Source organism: Anabas testudineus, chromosome 22, assembly GCF_900324465.2.
Source record: "Anabas testudineus chromosome 22, fAnaTes1.2, whole genome shotgun sequence".
Lineage (NCBI taxonomy): Eukaryota > Metazoa > Chordata > Actinopteri > Anabantiformes > Anabantidae > Anabas > Anabas testudineus.
In genome coordinates this window covers 2,449,074-2,463,347 of record NC_046630.1, presented here as the reverse complement: position 1 = coordinate 2,463,347, position 14,274 = coordinate 2,449,074, and the positions used below count along the sequence as shown (strand labels likewise).

General features: G+C 39.4%; 1 protein-coding gene across 3 annotated transcripts in view; it reads left to right on the top strand.

The window, feature by feature from the left end:
- Positions 1 to 14,002, top strand: part of klc1a (kinesin light chain 1a) — a 30,401-nt gene extending 16,399 nt beyond the window's left edge. Inside the window, exons 7-14 of one of the 3 annotated variants that reach the window (XM_026339649.1) lie at positions 671 to 772; positions 2,450 to 2,623; positions 3,217 to 3,316; positions 3,623 to 3,675; positions 4,241 to 4,308; positions 4,801 to 4,909; positions 7,629 to 7,763; positions 13,582 to 14,002. In XM_026339649.1, the coding sequence (XP_026195434.1) occupies positions 671 to 772; positions 2,450 to 2,623; positions 3,217 to 3,316; positions 3,623 to 3,675; positions 4,241 to 4,308; positions 4,801 to 4,909; positions 7,629 to 7,763; positions 13,582 to 13,719 (879 nt within the window). In that variant the 3' untranslated portion in view covers positions 13,720 to 14,002. Of the gene's footprint in view, positions 1 to 670; positions 773 to 2,449; positions 2,624 to 3,216; positions 3,317 to 3,622; positions 3,676 to 4,240; positions 4,309 to 4,800; positions 4,910 to 7,628; positions 7,791 to 10,826; positions 11,688 to 13,581 lie in introns of those variants that run through there. The other 2 variants (XM_026339648.1, XM_026339650.1) reach the window with 2 other exon arrangements.
- Positions 14,003 to 14,274: the final 272 nt, after the last annotated feature.

Genomic DNA, 14,274 nt, shown 5'->3' with positions numbered 1-14,274 from the left:
TTGAGGTTTCTCCAGAGAACACAAGGGTCATGATTCTAGTTTCTGCTTAGACTTCACAAAGCTTTAAGTATCTGAATCTTGAGTGTTGAGTGTGCTGTTTGTGGACTTTGTGAATCTGCTGGGTATTGACAGAAAAGCCTCGAGGGCTTTGGATAAATGGCGTGTTGGTCCTGGATCAGTGGGAGCTGTGGCTCCTGGCTTTATGACTGTGGCTTTACAGAATCTACACACAAATGATACTGAGCCCAAAATCAAATGAAGCAACAAAGTTCTTAAAAAAGGGTTGAAACTGTATGAGTCCTCTCCCATCTCCTGTCTCCTACTTTAATTCACCCTGAATCACCCATCTGCCCTTCCTCCCTTCTTTCCTCCCCCGCTGTCCACATGGCCACCAGATCCTGGTCTGACTCAGAGATGAGAGGTGACCTCCGGGTGCCTTTGTAGTCTACCTCCTCCTGAGTGCACGCGTTGGGGATTCATACTTATGATTGGGATCAAATTACCACCCTACTTCCTCTGTCCACACGCCCTCTTCCTCCTTGCTCACCAGATCAATGGCACTGTGCTGCTGTGGTGGAGTCTTGCGGTTGCACCCACACAGCGCACACAGATGAATGATCGATGTTGGAAAAATATTGAAAAATAATAAATGTGTTTGTGTCTCTGTCAGGTCGCTGCCACCCTGAACAACCTGGCTGTCCTGTATGGGAAGAGAGGAAAGTACAAGGAAGCGGAGCCTCTGTGCAAGAGAGCGCTGGAGATCAGAGAAAAGGTGGGTCAAAGGTCAAACACCATGACAAAGTAGAACCTGTCAACAAATATAATACAACAGATTCTACTGATTCTACAGCTACAATCACTCTTGCAAACAAATTTCACTTCACTTTCAGGCAAACTGTGTTCTACTTGGGTACAAAAAACAAAACTCGATGATTCAACTTATGATGGTTAAAAGAGTCACTGGCTTTAAAGGGGAAAACACTTTCTTTTACCAGAATAAATACTTTCTGTGTATTTTTAAAGTTTGCTTCGCTCCTGTCCAAATTGTGGTATAAAGTGTTTTTGGCCAATCCGTCTTCGTACAGACTACAGAGAGAACTAGGAACAACAAGATATTTATGGAATGTCATGTTTGTTAGAGGCAGCTGAAACAACGGCTGGCGTTTCTCATTTGAACCAGGATTTGCAGTAGCTAATAATGAGAAACTGCTAACTGACTAACTGACTCTACGCTGCTATTTGCTAATGATAAATGCAGCAGCACACAGGAAGTCCATGCAGTGAGTCACACATCCTCAGGAACTGCTCAGGACATCTCTAATTCAGAGTAGTGAAATGTCACATTTGGCAGCTTTTTTTACTTACATAATTCTCTCTTGACTTATTCCTGCTTATTCTCGTTCTGCTGTGTATTGTTCAGAGATGTGTTTCGAGGTGCAGCCTTACATTCAGACTATTTTCCCTCAGCTCCAGTTGGGTGCTTACTAAACTGCTGCTCAGCAATCCTGAAATTATGAAAGACACTTTATTATTCAGTGTCTGTCCTCAACTCTTGGCTTTGAACATACCCTACTTCGTTCTCCTTCTCCCTCCTCTAAGAAACAGACGTCAGCTTTGGTTAAGCTGAGAGATTTCATTTTTATGCTACTTAAACTTCGATGATAAAGCCCTCGCTTTAAGCTGTAAGATTTGCCATTAGGTTTTCCAGCACAGATGAGGCAGCACGAGGCGGCTGTAGCTGAGCTGCTGAATCAGAAAGAATGTTCTTGTCTTTCCTGCACTTCTATTTTTTATAGATGCTCAGTAAGCTCAACTTTTGAGTTTGAGAATCGCAGACAGTGGGAGGACTGTAGGTAGCACTGCTCACATAGCTCACAGAGAAGCTGCCAGTCTCCAGCAGAGAGGGGTTTGATCTCAGACCTCTCACTGATAAAAAAAAACAAAAACAACTTACCTGGTTTACCTTTAGTTTTAATCTTTAACCTTCAGAATTCTTCCTCAGTTTTTCTGTCTTCTTATCGTTCACATCTCCCCTGTTTTATAAGGCTACAGTGGTTTCTCAGTGAACAGCAGCCAGCATTACTTTTCCATGTCTGTTCTCCTTTTCATTTAGTCTCTTTTACATTTCTGATCTCCCTCTCTCTGCTGGTCAGACTCAGATACAACTCTTACAGCAGAGAGGCAGATATAGTTTACTGTGATAAATGATGTTTGTAGCTACTATCTTATCAGGTCAGTAGTTCATCATTTTGTTAGATACAGACATATAGATGCTGCGTCACTTTCACAGTTTACTGAACAACAGAAGGAGAAACAGATTCCCCAGCACCTGGCCACGGACGAGTGATAATTTCTCACCCTGGATTAGTTCTGTTAACCACATGCCTCACACATGTTGTTTTCTGATTAATTCACCAAATGTTGTTTCATCTGCTTGCTCCTGGTCCAGGTGCTAGGGAAGGACCACCCAGATGTGGCGAAGCAGCTGAACAACCTGGCCCTTCTGTGTCAAAACCAGGGCAAGTATGAGGAGGTGGAGTATTACTACATGAGAGCGCTGGAGATCTACCAGACCAAACTGGGTCCTGACGACCCCAACGTGGCAAAGACCAAGAATAACCTGGTGAGAGGAATGGAGGCGGGGTGGCAGCAGTATTTCACTAATGGAGGAATTCAGTTTTTGTATTTTAGTTTACTGCAGTAAAAATAAAAATAAAGATTTCAGTTCAGATTAAATAAGGAATGGAGCGCTGCAGGTAATGCTACATTTTAGTTGTTTACCTTCTGCTAAAGTGTAGCATACCTAATTAAATTTAGTGGTTAACATGCCACGGGGTTAGAGTTTCATGAGGGTTAACTGTTCATTAAAGTAAAGTCTGTAGCTGGTGATCTAACATGCTAACAGCCAGGCTAACATGATTCTCTCGGTTCCTCCTGAAAGGTCAGCACTGTCAAGACTGCTTTCTAATAGTCAGCGGCACAAATTAGCATGTCGGAGTTCACCAAAGTTCAACTTCACAGAAAAAAATCTGCATGTATTTACGTCCACCCACGAAATCCACCTATTGCTGCAATTACACTGAGATGAATGGTGTTGTTCCACTTGGATAACTCAACCATTTTGTATTTAACAGTTATTAGTTGTTGGTTTTACATATCTTTTCCAATGTCGTATTGACTATTAATTGTATGTTGTTATGTGTTTTTTATCCATAGGCTTCCTGTTACCTGAAGCAGGGCAAGTTCAAGCAGGCTGAGACTCTGTATAAGGAAATCCTCACTCGTGCTCATGAGAGAGAGTTCGGCTCTGTTGACGGTACGATTACAGCCAGTGTCCTCTCATTCAGGGTGACATAAAATAACCGCAGCACAAACATAGAATCCCTGATGTTCTCATGTTCCAATGTAAAGGTTAATATTATCAGGCTGCTGTAAACAAAAACGACCTTTCAGCTGAAAAATACAACTGAAAAAAAAAAAAAAGTCATGTGTATGAACCATATTCTTTCAGAACCAAAATGACGACTTAAAAATGTCTTTTCTCCTGCTGTTTGTGTGAGCGAGTGTTTGTCACAACAGATTTCTATGTTTGTGTGTTTGAGGTTTTTGTTTCTCTCTGCAGATGAGAACAAACCAATCTGGATGCATGCTGAGGAGAGAGAGGAACAAAGCAAAGTAAGCGTCTGCAAAGAACAACAGTATAACTAGACATGTTTTTTTAATAAGTTATATGCATGTTTTATTAGTGTAACGTTTCACTGCTGCCGCTAAAATATTATTATATCATATTATATTAAAGATGTCATGCGTGTTTAGTCAAGTCAGAGCTAGAACAAAGATATGTTTTTGACACAAGCACATATTACACATATAACACTGACAGTAGACATTAATCTACTGTGACTGTATTATCGTGTTATTTAAGATGGAATAGGAAGGATTGACTTGCAGTTGGATTAGCAGATTAAGTTTCAGTAATGCTGATGATGATTTTTCAACTAGGAGTTTATTTTGTCAAAGTGCAGCAAAGCGGCAGAACCCTGGTCCGACTATAATCCCACTACTGAAAAATCATTGTATTTAAAAAGGCTGGATTAGTTTAGCTCGTTAAATGCATGTCTAATGTCACACTTTGGACATTGGGCCTGTGTATTAATTATAACATCTGTGTAACATGTTGAAGTGTTTATATCTTAAAGCATATTTGTGTAAACTGAGGAACATGATCTTTGTCTCACAGGGGAAGCAGAAGGATGGCTCACCGTTTGGAGAATATGGAGGCTGGTACAAAGCTTGTAAAGTCGACAGGTACGTTTGTACGTTTGAGGCTGGGTGATTTTACCAAGATCAAGAAAGACGATGACACACAGGCCAAATGTTTTAGTTGCATGTGCAATAAAACAGTATCAAGCAAAAAGAAATGATTAGAACAAACAGGAAAGGTCAAGAAATGACTATTACAAACATAGAAAATGATAAATGATGATGGAGTAATTAAATCAGTCAAAAAACAAAATGACATGAATACGACATTAACTTCTTCTTTCTAAATATTTTCTAAACATAGTGAACTCTTAACATTTAAATATTTTGGCTGTAATTAAAAAGAGACGACTCATACTGTCTTGTTCACAACACAAGTTTCCTTAAACCCTCCTTCTTCTTTTAAGCAGTTTGTTGAAACTCTAAAAACCTAAAGAACAAAATAATAAAGCTTGAGTTCTGGCATTTATCAACATATTGCTGTTTGAGCCTTCATCGCTCTGTGTGATGAGATATTTCTGCTTCTCGTTTGTGCAGCCCCACAGTGACCACCACCCTGAAGAACCTGGGCGCCCTGTACAAGCGACAGGGCAAGTTCGAAGCGGCTGAGACTCTGGAGGAAGCTGCCATGCGTTCCAGAAAGCAGGTGTGGTCTCTGGATGATGTGACTAATGACACAGGATTTCTAATTGGGGTTTAGACACAAATGTGCAGAGAGAGTACCATTTAGATTAAATGGGTCAGATGAGTGTTTAACCCGGGGTAAAAGGCAGAACATACGTTCTGGTAAAACAAACTGAGCTTGATATGATAAAACCCAGCAGGCTGCAGAGGGAATCTGATGGGGTGTTACTGAATGGAGTCTACTGTGGAGATAAAAAGTGGGCGGCAGTGGTTAAACCCTGCAGCTTTTGTCCTGAATTAGGATTTCCTTCCAGGATTTAACATCAAGTATCTCAGTAACACACATGTCATACAGTACTGCAGTAGAAATTCAGAGTGGATTCCTGTGGTGGTGCTATAATTAAAGCTGCAGAGAGTAAAGTAACATTTTCATAATTACAGTAATTAAAATGTAAGTACCTGTACAGACGTGTACAGTATAAATCTCTGTTAAACTGCTCTCAAAAAGTGAAATTAAAGGCAGAATGTTTGTTTTAGTTCCACAAATTGCAGGTCAGTTTCTCTTTTACATTACTCACATTGACAAATCCTGTGTCACAAGCTTTTGGAATTTCAGCAATTTATACTAATTAATAAAATAAAGTCTTTAAAGATAGAGGAAAGTGAGAAGGTGATTCAGAAGAGTCTGACATCGCTGATCCACTGTTTGTTGTATTGTGTTTTTCCCTTCTTGAATAATTTATCCTTCAGACAGAGTCATAATTATACCAGGGCCTTCTCAACTCTGCCAAGTAGTTCCTAAAGAGAATTCGCACTGAGCTGATTTTAATTATGCATTTGTCATAAGAAAATATGTATTAGATTGTAGAATTAGTCATAAAATGTGATCTAATCTTCATCTAGGTTAAGAGTATTAACAAATATAATGTCTAAAATAATTGTAATCTTTTATGTCTTTAAAAACAACAGTAAAAACCTCATAGTGCTAGTGGAAAAAATATGTGAACCCACCCCTGGCAGCAATAACCTCAACCAGGTGCTTCCTGTAGCTGTGGATCAGACATGCACATTAGTCCATTCTTCCTGTAGAACTGCTATAGGTCTTTGCCCTGACTTGGCCACTCCAAAAGGAGGATTGAATTCTGAATTTCAGAGTTTCAGCTGACGTACAGACATTCTCACATTATGGAATTCATCTTCCTCCCTAATCAGTGCAAGGTGACCTTTTTACACCAGATGTAGTTCTGTTTGTTCTTTCCAAATAGTTCAATATAGTTTCACCAGTCCTCAAAACATTTTGTCAATGCTGTGGAGTGTCAATGTGCTCTTTGACAAACTTCAGACGAGCAGCAATGTTCTGTTTAGTAAGTAGCAGCTTCCTTCATGGTGTCCTATCATAGACACCCTGCTAGTTCAATAGCTAGTTCAACCTACTGTAAACTCATGGACACAGATGTTAGCCAGTTCCAATGATGCTTGTAAATTTTTATCTGTCTCTCTGGGTTGTTTCTTTACCTCATTGATGAGTGGTTCTTGTGCTCTCGCGGTCATTTTGACTGGCCGTCCACTTCTTGGTAGAGTAGCCACAGTCCCAAAGTGTCTCTGTAGATTGTTTAACTAAAGAATTTCTAAAGTCTCTGACATCACTCTGTAACCCTTTACAGCTTCTTGTAAATCAACAAATCTTGTTCGTAGATGCTCTAAAAGCTCCTTTTGACGAGGCATAGCTCACATAAGAGTATTCTCAAACTCAAAAAGAGTGTTTTGGGTTTTTTTTGTCAGTCGAAGTAGCTCTAGTCCACATTACAATTTTAACTTAACTTATTTTAACTTACGCTAACAACAGACTTTTTTTGAGGTCATTATTCAAATACTTCATCAATCAAGTAGCACTGTCAGATTTTTATGGTTGTTCTCAATATGAAGACATGAAAGATTTATTTTGTGTTATTATATTTGTTAATACTCTTGACTTAGATGTTTTTCGTGTGATGAAATCTACTTTTCAACACATACATTCACTGTATATCTGGATGCAAAAGTCCACAAATGACTCTATACACACCCATCATATTTAATTATGTTTGATCCAACAAATGTCTTTGTTCATTTTCTTTAGTTCTTTTTGACTATGAATCTATGTGTGTTTCATTTTCAGTTCCTTAGTTCAGTTGTTTTAGCCCAGAAGAACTGAACTGTAAATATTTTTAGGTTACTTTGCGTTTCATGGAGTCATCTGGTGACTTGGGTGAAGATCAGGACCATGAATACTCCTGGTTTAGATCTAGACGTGGACTCTTGTTGCATATGATCCGTCATTTCTCTTTTATAGTTTTATGTGCAAAAAATCCCCAAATAAATGTAGGGGGGTGGCACCAAACAATAAAGCTCCTTTTCTGCAGTAAACAACACTTAGACTGTCTTTCACTTGAGAAATTTGTTGAGGAATGTCTAAAAAAAGAGTTTTCCTCCATTTTGATGCTGATGTAAGTGAGTTGTATGACTGAATTAGTTTCTACTGCTGGTGTCTAGTGGAAGAAGTCTGTGAAGGCCTGTGTTCAGCAGGTGGTAGGAGACTGTGGCTTCAGGGTTAATTGGATTTGATGCATTGGTTCCTGTTCTTGTCAGCTGTGCAGTGCAGCTGTGTGTGTTACAGTGCTCACAAGCTGAAGCAATGCTCAGCTTTAGCTTTAATTAGATTAGTTGAATTGGCATTTATTGCTGCCCTGTGTGTTTATCAGGGTCTGGACAATGTGCACAAGCAGCGCGTGGCCGAGGTCCTGAGCGAGCCGGAGGCCCGTGAGAAGCAGCGGAGCCGCGAGAGTTTGACTTCTGACACAGTGAAGTACGAGAGCGGGCCAGACGGTGGCGAGGAAGTGAGTATGAGCGTGGAGTGGAACGGGGTAAGTACAGTACACAGCCCTCAACACATCACTGAGAGTCTGCAGGTCAGGGACAAAGACAGATTTATATGACACGGCCTCCATCTATCTAGACAAAAGCCACATACAAATTAATGTCTGCTAAACATAAGATGAATTACGAATTTCCAAAGGAAAAAGAGATCAAGGCAACACCGAGCCTCCAGTTACACCAACTTGGTTTGGACAAGATTAATAAAAATGCAGCTGGACCACCATCTAATGAGTAGTAAAAATAACATTTAGGATTTGTTCCAGTTTGAGTGGTCGTCATTATAGAATTGAAATGTTTGTCAGAGTTGATCCGTGGCTTCTGTTTAGGGAGATGTGATGAAGCTGTTACTTTACCCATCATTTATTACTGGGGCCAGAAGTGTTCAAATTATGGAACTAGAATAATTTTGCTCTGTGCTACACTGATAATGCTGATTGACTGTCACACCTAGTCTCCTCTCTTGCAGTAGTTATCGTTTATACTACACTCTCATGGTGATTTTCATTAATAAGATCAAGTGAAAAGCTTCACTTGTCTGAATCTTAAATCTCTGCTTTAGTCATAGTGTTTCACATTTACGTAGATCTGTGGTCATTATAAACACCTAACTATCCTTCTGTAGAACTAACCCAGGCTCTTTTCAGAGTATCTGCAATGACTAGTGACTGCATTAGCAGAACATTTAGATGTAGGGTCGCTGTAGGCTGCTCACAATCACCATCTCCCGCTCAGAGCTAGCCTGCTCACATAGCAACAGTAGTCATAGTTCTTTGAACAACCAATCAGCATCTCCTCCTGTACCACTGGGAGGTTTGGTGTGAGACACATTGACATCTACATACAGTCAGCCGGTTATTAAGATAGAGCCTCCCGTAGGCAATCTCACATCAGCAGCTGCTGTCTGGACCCATTTATATCAGGAAAAGGAGCCTGTCGTGTCTGGAACGAGCTTTAGTTGGAAGTAAATTTTAATAATAGTGCTTTGTGTTGCCTTTCATTCTCCATTAATCAAATAGTTGCTGCATAAAAGAGAAAAACATTTAAATGTAAATAAATTGTTGATCAGATCAAATATAGTTGATCCAGGAAAAGGAATCAAATTACAATTCTGCAAATTACAGCAGAAGACGACCAGAGAATTAGTTAGTGTAGTAGGAGCATACAGAAGACTACATAAAAAGAAGTAAAGGAAAGTAAGGCTTTGGTCATCAACAAGTAAGAACAGTGTTTTATATACATTTAGATCACAGTGGTATAACACATGCAGCTTATTTGAATGATGGGGAAATGATATAATGTAAAATAAACATTTACATAATGAACACAGAACACACACACACCTCCTCAGTTGTCGAACTAGGTTCTGTCTTTCACCCTGTCAAAGAAATCACCACTTCCACTACAGCTCTCTCCACAGGCAGGTGTGAAAACTGTTTTCTTCTCACTTCTTAAAAATAAGTTCTCTGACAAACACAGTGACTCATCAGTCTGTTCATCGACTCAACTTGGGCTCTGTACTGTACTCCTTCTGCTGATGTTGTCCATCTTTGTGTGTACACGTATCTCACCTTTGCATTTGTTTGATGAGCTGCTGCATGAGGATGTTCAGTAAACTGTGATTTTTCTTTTTCCTCATTTCTTTTCTTTTTCTGTTGTTTGATTTGTCAGCATGTTAGCAGCCAGAGAGGAAGGAAAGTAAAACAAGTTACCCTTAAAACACCATAAATTATGCTTCTGTTAAATGTCAGACTCCAGGTTTGTGATTTCTAGTAAATATATAAAGAAAAAGTAAAAAGTAAAGAAAAGACCTAAATGTAAAACATGTAATGATGAATTATTATAACTTATGTGCTGTTTTCCTGCACTGACCTGATTGTCAAACAATGTCAGACAAATAATAAGAAAATAATGATTAATTGTAGTCCTGCTTATTCTGATGTCAAAATGATGTGAGCAAACATTAATCAGCAGATATTAAGTTTCACAGTTAATAATCAGTAGCTGTCGGGCTGCTCTCATGTGTGTCCTACCTGCACCCCCTCTCTGTTTACCTAGTGGTGATTTATCAGCGTTTAACTGTCGTCTTCCTGTTGTCAGTGTGTTTATGACAGAATCTCTCCAACTGAACACAAGCTCCACTTAGTGGCCAAATCTGTGCATCGCATCTCAGCTGCTTCAACCAGACGACGTGAACAGTTTATTTGACCTACATCACAATTTTAGCCCTAAATGACAAGATGAGCTTCGAGCTGATATCTGTCACACACAAAATTGACTTTTAAAGCGTAGTTGGACATGAGAAGAATTAAATAAGTCAACGGGATATGTGTCCTGAATCCTTGTTAAAACAGGTTAATTAAGTCAATTTAGACCTTTTATTCGATTTTGAATGTTTCACCTGAAGCAGAAATGAGAAGGTATGAAGTGTGTCTAGACTCAGCGGAGGAGACCCAAGGCCATTTTTATTTTACCAGAAATTAAAGTTTCATGGAGCAGAGATGGAACACAAATATTACTGTGTGGCCTGATTTTAGAATAGAACTTAACTCCCCTGTACTTAACTTATTCAAGACTTCGTAGAAGTATGACCAGTAATAGTTAATGTAAAGATAGTTAATGAAATTCTTGATATAAAGTTATTAAAGCACTAAAAGAGGCATTACAGGATTACAGTGCAAAAAAATTATTCACATTCGCAAGTCCCAAATGTTCCATAACCACTTTTAAATTATTGCCACTGAGCAACTTTACCAAACAAATTTGTACAAACTACTGTTCAATTAACACAAACATTAAAACATTTAAATCATCCGGCTGAATAAAAACTCTGAAACCGTTGGAGATATTCTGTCTGATCTGTGAAACTGATTAATAACCTCTGCTCTGTCTTTAACTTCTGTTCCCATCTTCCCCCTCTTTTAATTGTTCCTCCCAAACTGTCTCTCTCATCGTACTTTCTTCTTTTCTCTCTTCCACTGTTTAAACCTCTTTCTCTTCTCTCCCTGCTCCCGTCCGGCTGGCAGGCATAACTCCAGATGCCTTGTAATGGTTCTAAAAAACTTGTCTTCTGCATGACGGACGCCTCACCTCGCCTCCACCCCTTCAGCTTTGCAGTTTTCTTCTCCTTCTCTTTTCTCCTCCACCTCTTCTGGGTTCTGGTGGATTTCTTCATGCTGGGTTCAACCAGAGCGATAATGTTGCTTCTGTAGCCTCCTCTCAGCTGTGTTTGGGAACATTTCGGGGTGAAATGTGGGTCTGAATCCAAACGTTTGTTTCCTACTTGTCTTGAAGCACTATGTGAATCTGCTGTTGGTGGGAGAGAGGACCAGGGTGATGTCTCTTTATGGCAACATTAAACCTGTGCTTCTTACCTTGTTCTTTAACACTAGCCTGCGTTTCTCTTCTTCCTCACCTTCTGTCAGTCTCCACTGTCTTTAAACTCTTCTTTCATTTTGGCTGTAGAGTCGTTTGATCGGTTTTTGGTGGAATCATGTGAACAGACAGACTTTGTGACCAAGGCCTTGTTCTATCAACTCTCTTTAAAACTTAACTCTCTCCATTTTAACTTGGACTCCGGACGCATCAGAATCTTTCTAATGACATGGGAGAATGAGGAAAAATGATGTTGGTCCATGTTTAATATGTCAAGCCAGTCTGTTAAAATACAATTAGCATTTTCTGTGAGAAAGTACTGAGAATGCCAATTAATAAACATTTGATTGATTTGATCTCCTGAAACTTTATTAGACAGAAGAAAGGAAACATTTGATCCTGAAGTTATGGCCAAACCTCCACCTTCTCTCACAGTGGAGTCTCACACATAATAGCTGCTTCCGCAAATTCAATATAATATGCAGCAAATCTGATACGGCCTTTGTACGTAGGCTTAAATTAAGAAAGTAATGCTGTGTCTATAGAAGACGTAGGTGTAGGGTGAACTGCTGCATTCAGGGAGCGTACAGAGTATAAACTGAACCATGGATTTGAAAAATTGTTAAAATGCTACTTACAATAGAAAAAAGTTTCCTCTTCTACAAATTGCATTAAAATAAAGCTTGATTTAAAATGGTCAGAGTTCAAACTTTAATCTCCTTTCTCCCTCTTTCCTCTTTGCCTTTCCCTCTGCTGAGATTAGAAACTCTCCTGCAGTCCGTGCAGTTTTACTCATCATGAACATTAAAATCATTAGTGGTGACTCAAAATGTCTTCAGCTCATAGTGACTTAAGATGCTGTAAATAACATCAGCCTAACTCGTCAGCATGACGAAGAGCACTGTTGATTGTGGCTCTGTAGGTTCCTGCTCCTATTAGAGTTTAGTCATTAGTATCTCTCTGTGCTCTGTGTCAGCTGTTCACAGTGATATTAGACTAAGCTACAATATGTTGTAATGTCAACGAGAGGACACGTTAAAGGTAACGGGGTTCATGCACGATGGCTCTAAACAGAACAGTAAAGGAGTAGAAGATTTCAAGTTGCTGCAAACTGAAACAGAGCCTAAACACTGCACATCCAGCCTGTTTACCTTCTGTATATCTCTGTAAATAGATGCAGGGGTGGGTGGGGGTCACAGTAAACAGCAATGTTGCATTTGTTGGAAGTCTGGGAACTGAATAGTCTTCTCGTCTCTCTTCTTGCTCCTGCTACTAATCTTCTGCGTGTGTTGTCCTGTTTGTGCATCTTACAGTTTGTCTTTCTTAACTTCTAATAAAACCTAAACTCTTTGCTCACCTGAACATGTGCCTGTCGCCTCTTGTGTGTTCCCTCTGTTTTCTGTGTGCGCCTTCATACCTGTCAGCAGCAGCACTCTTGGTACTCAAACTAGTTTTAATTGGCTGGAGGCAGATGTAACTCCCAACATCACTGTTAATCCTGCAGTAGTCAGGCCACATATTTGTCCATGAAGGATTAAACACTAAAGAAAGGCATTAATTCAAGTAAACATTCATGAGTTCTGGATCATCTCAATTCATCCCTGAAGTCAAAAGCAAAAGAACCACAGCTAGTCAGCTCCTAACATAGCACTGATATTATCCATCTCATATTTATCAGATTCTGACTTTGCTGGTAAGTGACAAGCGAGAGCAGGTTTCTGTAAACTGTTCCACTCTGTACATAGTTTTATCACAGCTTGATGGAAAAATTAAGGGATCCTTATCATAAATGGTTTATTATATATAAGTGTTTTAAATGTTGCCTTTTTAACCATTATTTAACTATTTAATTAACAGTTTTAACACATTAGTAATATGGTTATAAGAATGTTTTTATGTATTACAGTATATTTACTACATGTCTTCATTAACACCATCTAGAAATCTGCTCTAGTTTGTTTAAGATCCAGGATAATTATAGTGATTTCACAATTCGACTGTAAGTCTGTTAGACAAACAAACGATAAATGACCACTGAGCCTTGTTCAGTCTGTGCTGAGGACTTCGGTCTAAAACCTGATCCAGAAATACGCTCAGTTGGAGCTGGTCTCCTTTATCCACCATAGAAACAGAGTCCTGATTTTGTTGGTTTGTTGGTTAATGAAGAACATTATTTCAAAAAGGACACACACATTCCGTGTATCAATAGACGGTACAATCTGCTCCATACAGGAGCAACAAAATAGGTATTCTAATTTTATTCCTCAGTTTGTAACTTCACTGGTTTCAGGTGAGTGTGCATTTGCATTACTGTGTCTTGTATGCACGAGAAGTTGTGTGTGTGGGGGTGTATACGCACTCTGTATGTGTGTTTGAATGAGTTAAACCTGTGACATTTTCCATCAGGATGGCTCTGGATCGCTGAAGAGGAGTGGCTCCTTCAGTAAACTGCGAGCGTCGATCCGTCGCAGCAGCGAGAAACTCGTACGCAAGCTGAAAGGCAGCAGCTCCGCACGAGACAGTGAGCCAAAAAACCCCGGGTAACTACCCCCCATTCCCACCCTGACACCTGATGACTTTCACTTTATGCACTGGAGGCCTGTTGGATGTGCCGGCCCTCCGGCCCTCAGCTCGGCGGTTGGGGTACTAACCAAAAACAAAATAAGGGATTTGCTTTACTTTGCTGGTGGTGAAGGGGTGAAACTCAAAAGCTGTTTGCACATAAAACGAGGGAGGGAGCTTTTACCGCCACATAACACTTGTCTTTTTCCCATTGCATTAGTTTACCTTTTATTTCCTCACATCGCCATCTACAGTATTTATTTTACTCAGACACACCGCCCACAGCGGTGTTATTTATAATTACTACTATTGTTATACTACAAAAAGCTGTAATATTGTAAAGAAATGTTTTAATTGCAATATTTCTTAGAAAATATTTTAATGTTCAGAACTAATTTAAACATTTTGAGGTACAAAAAAAGTCATAAAAGTGAGAAGAACATAGAAAATAAAAGTGTTAAAATTTTAATATCTCAAGGAGAAATATAAAATAAAAAAACAAACTGGTCTAAATATTTCAATAAGTAATTTGTAATA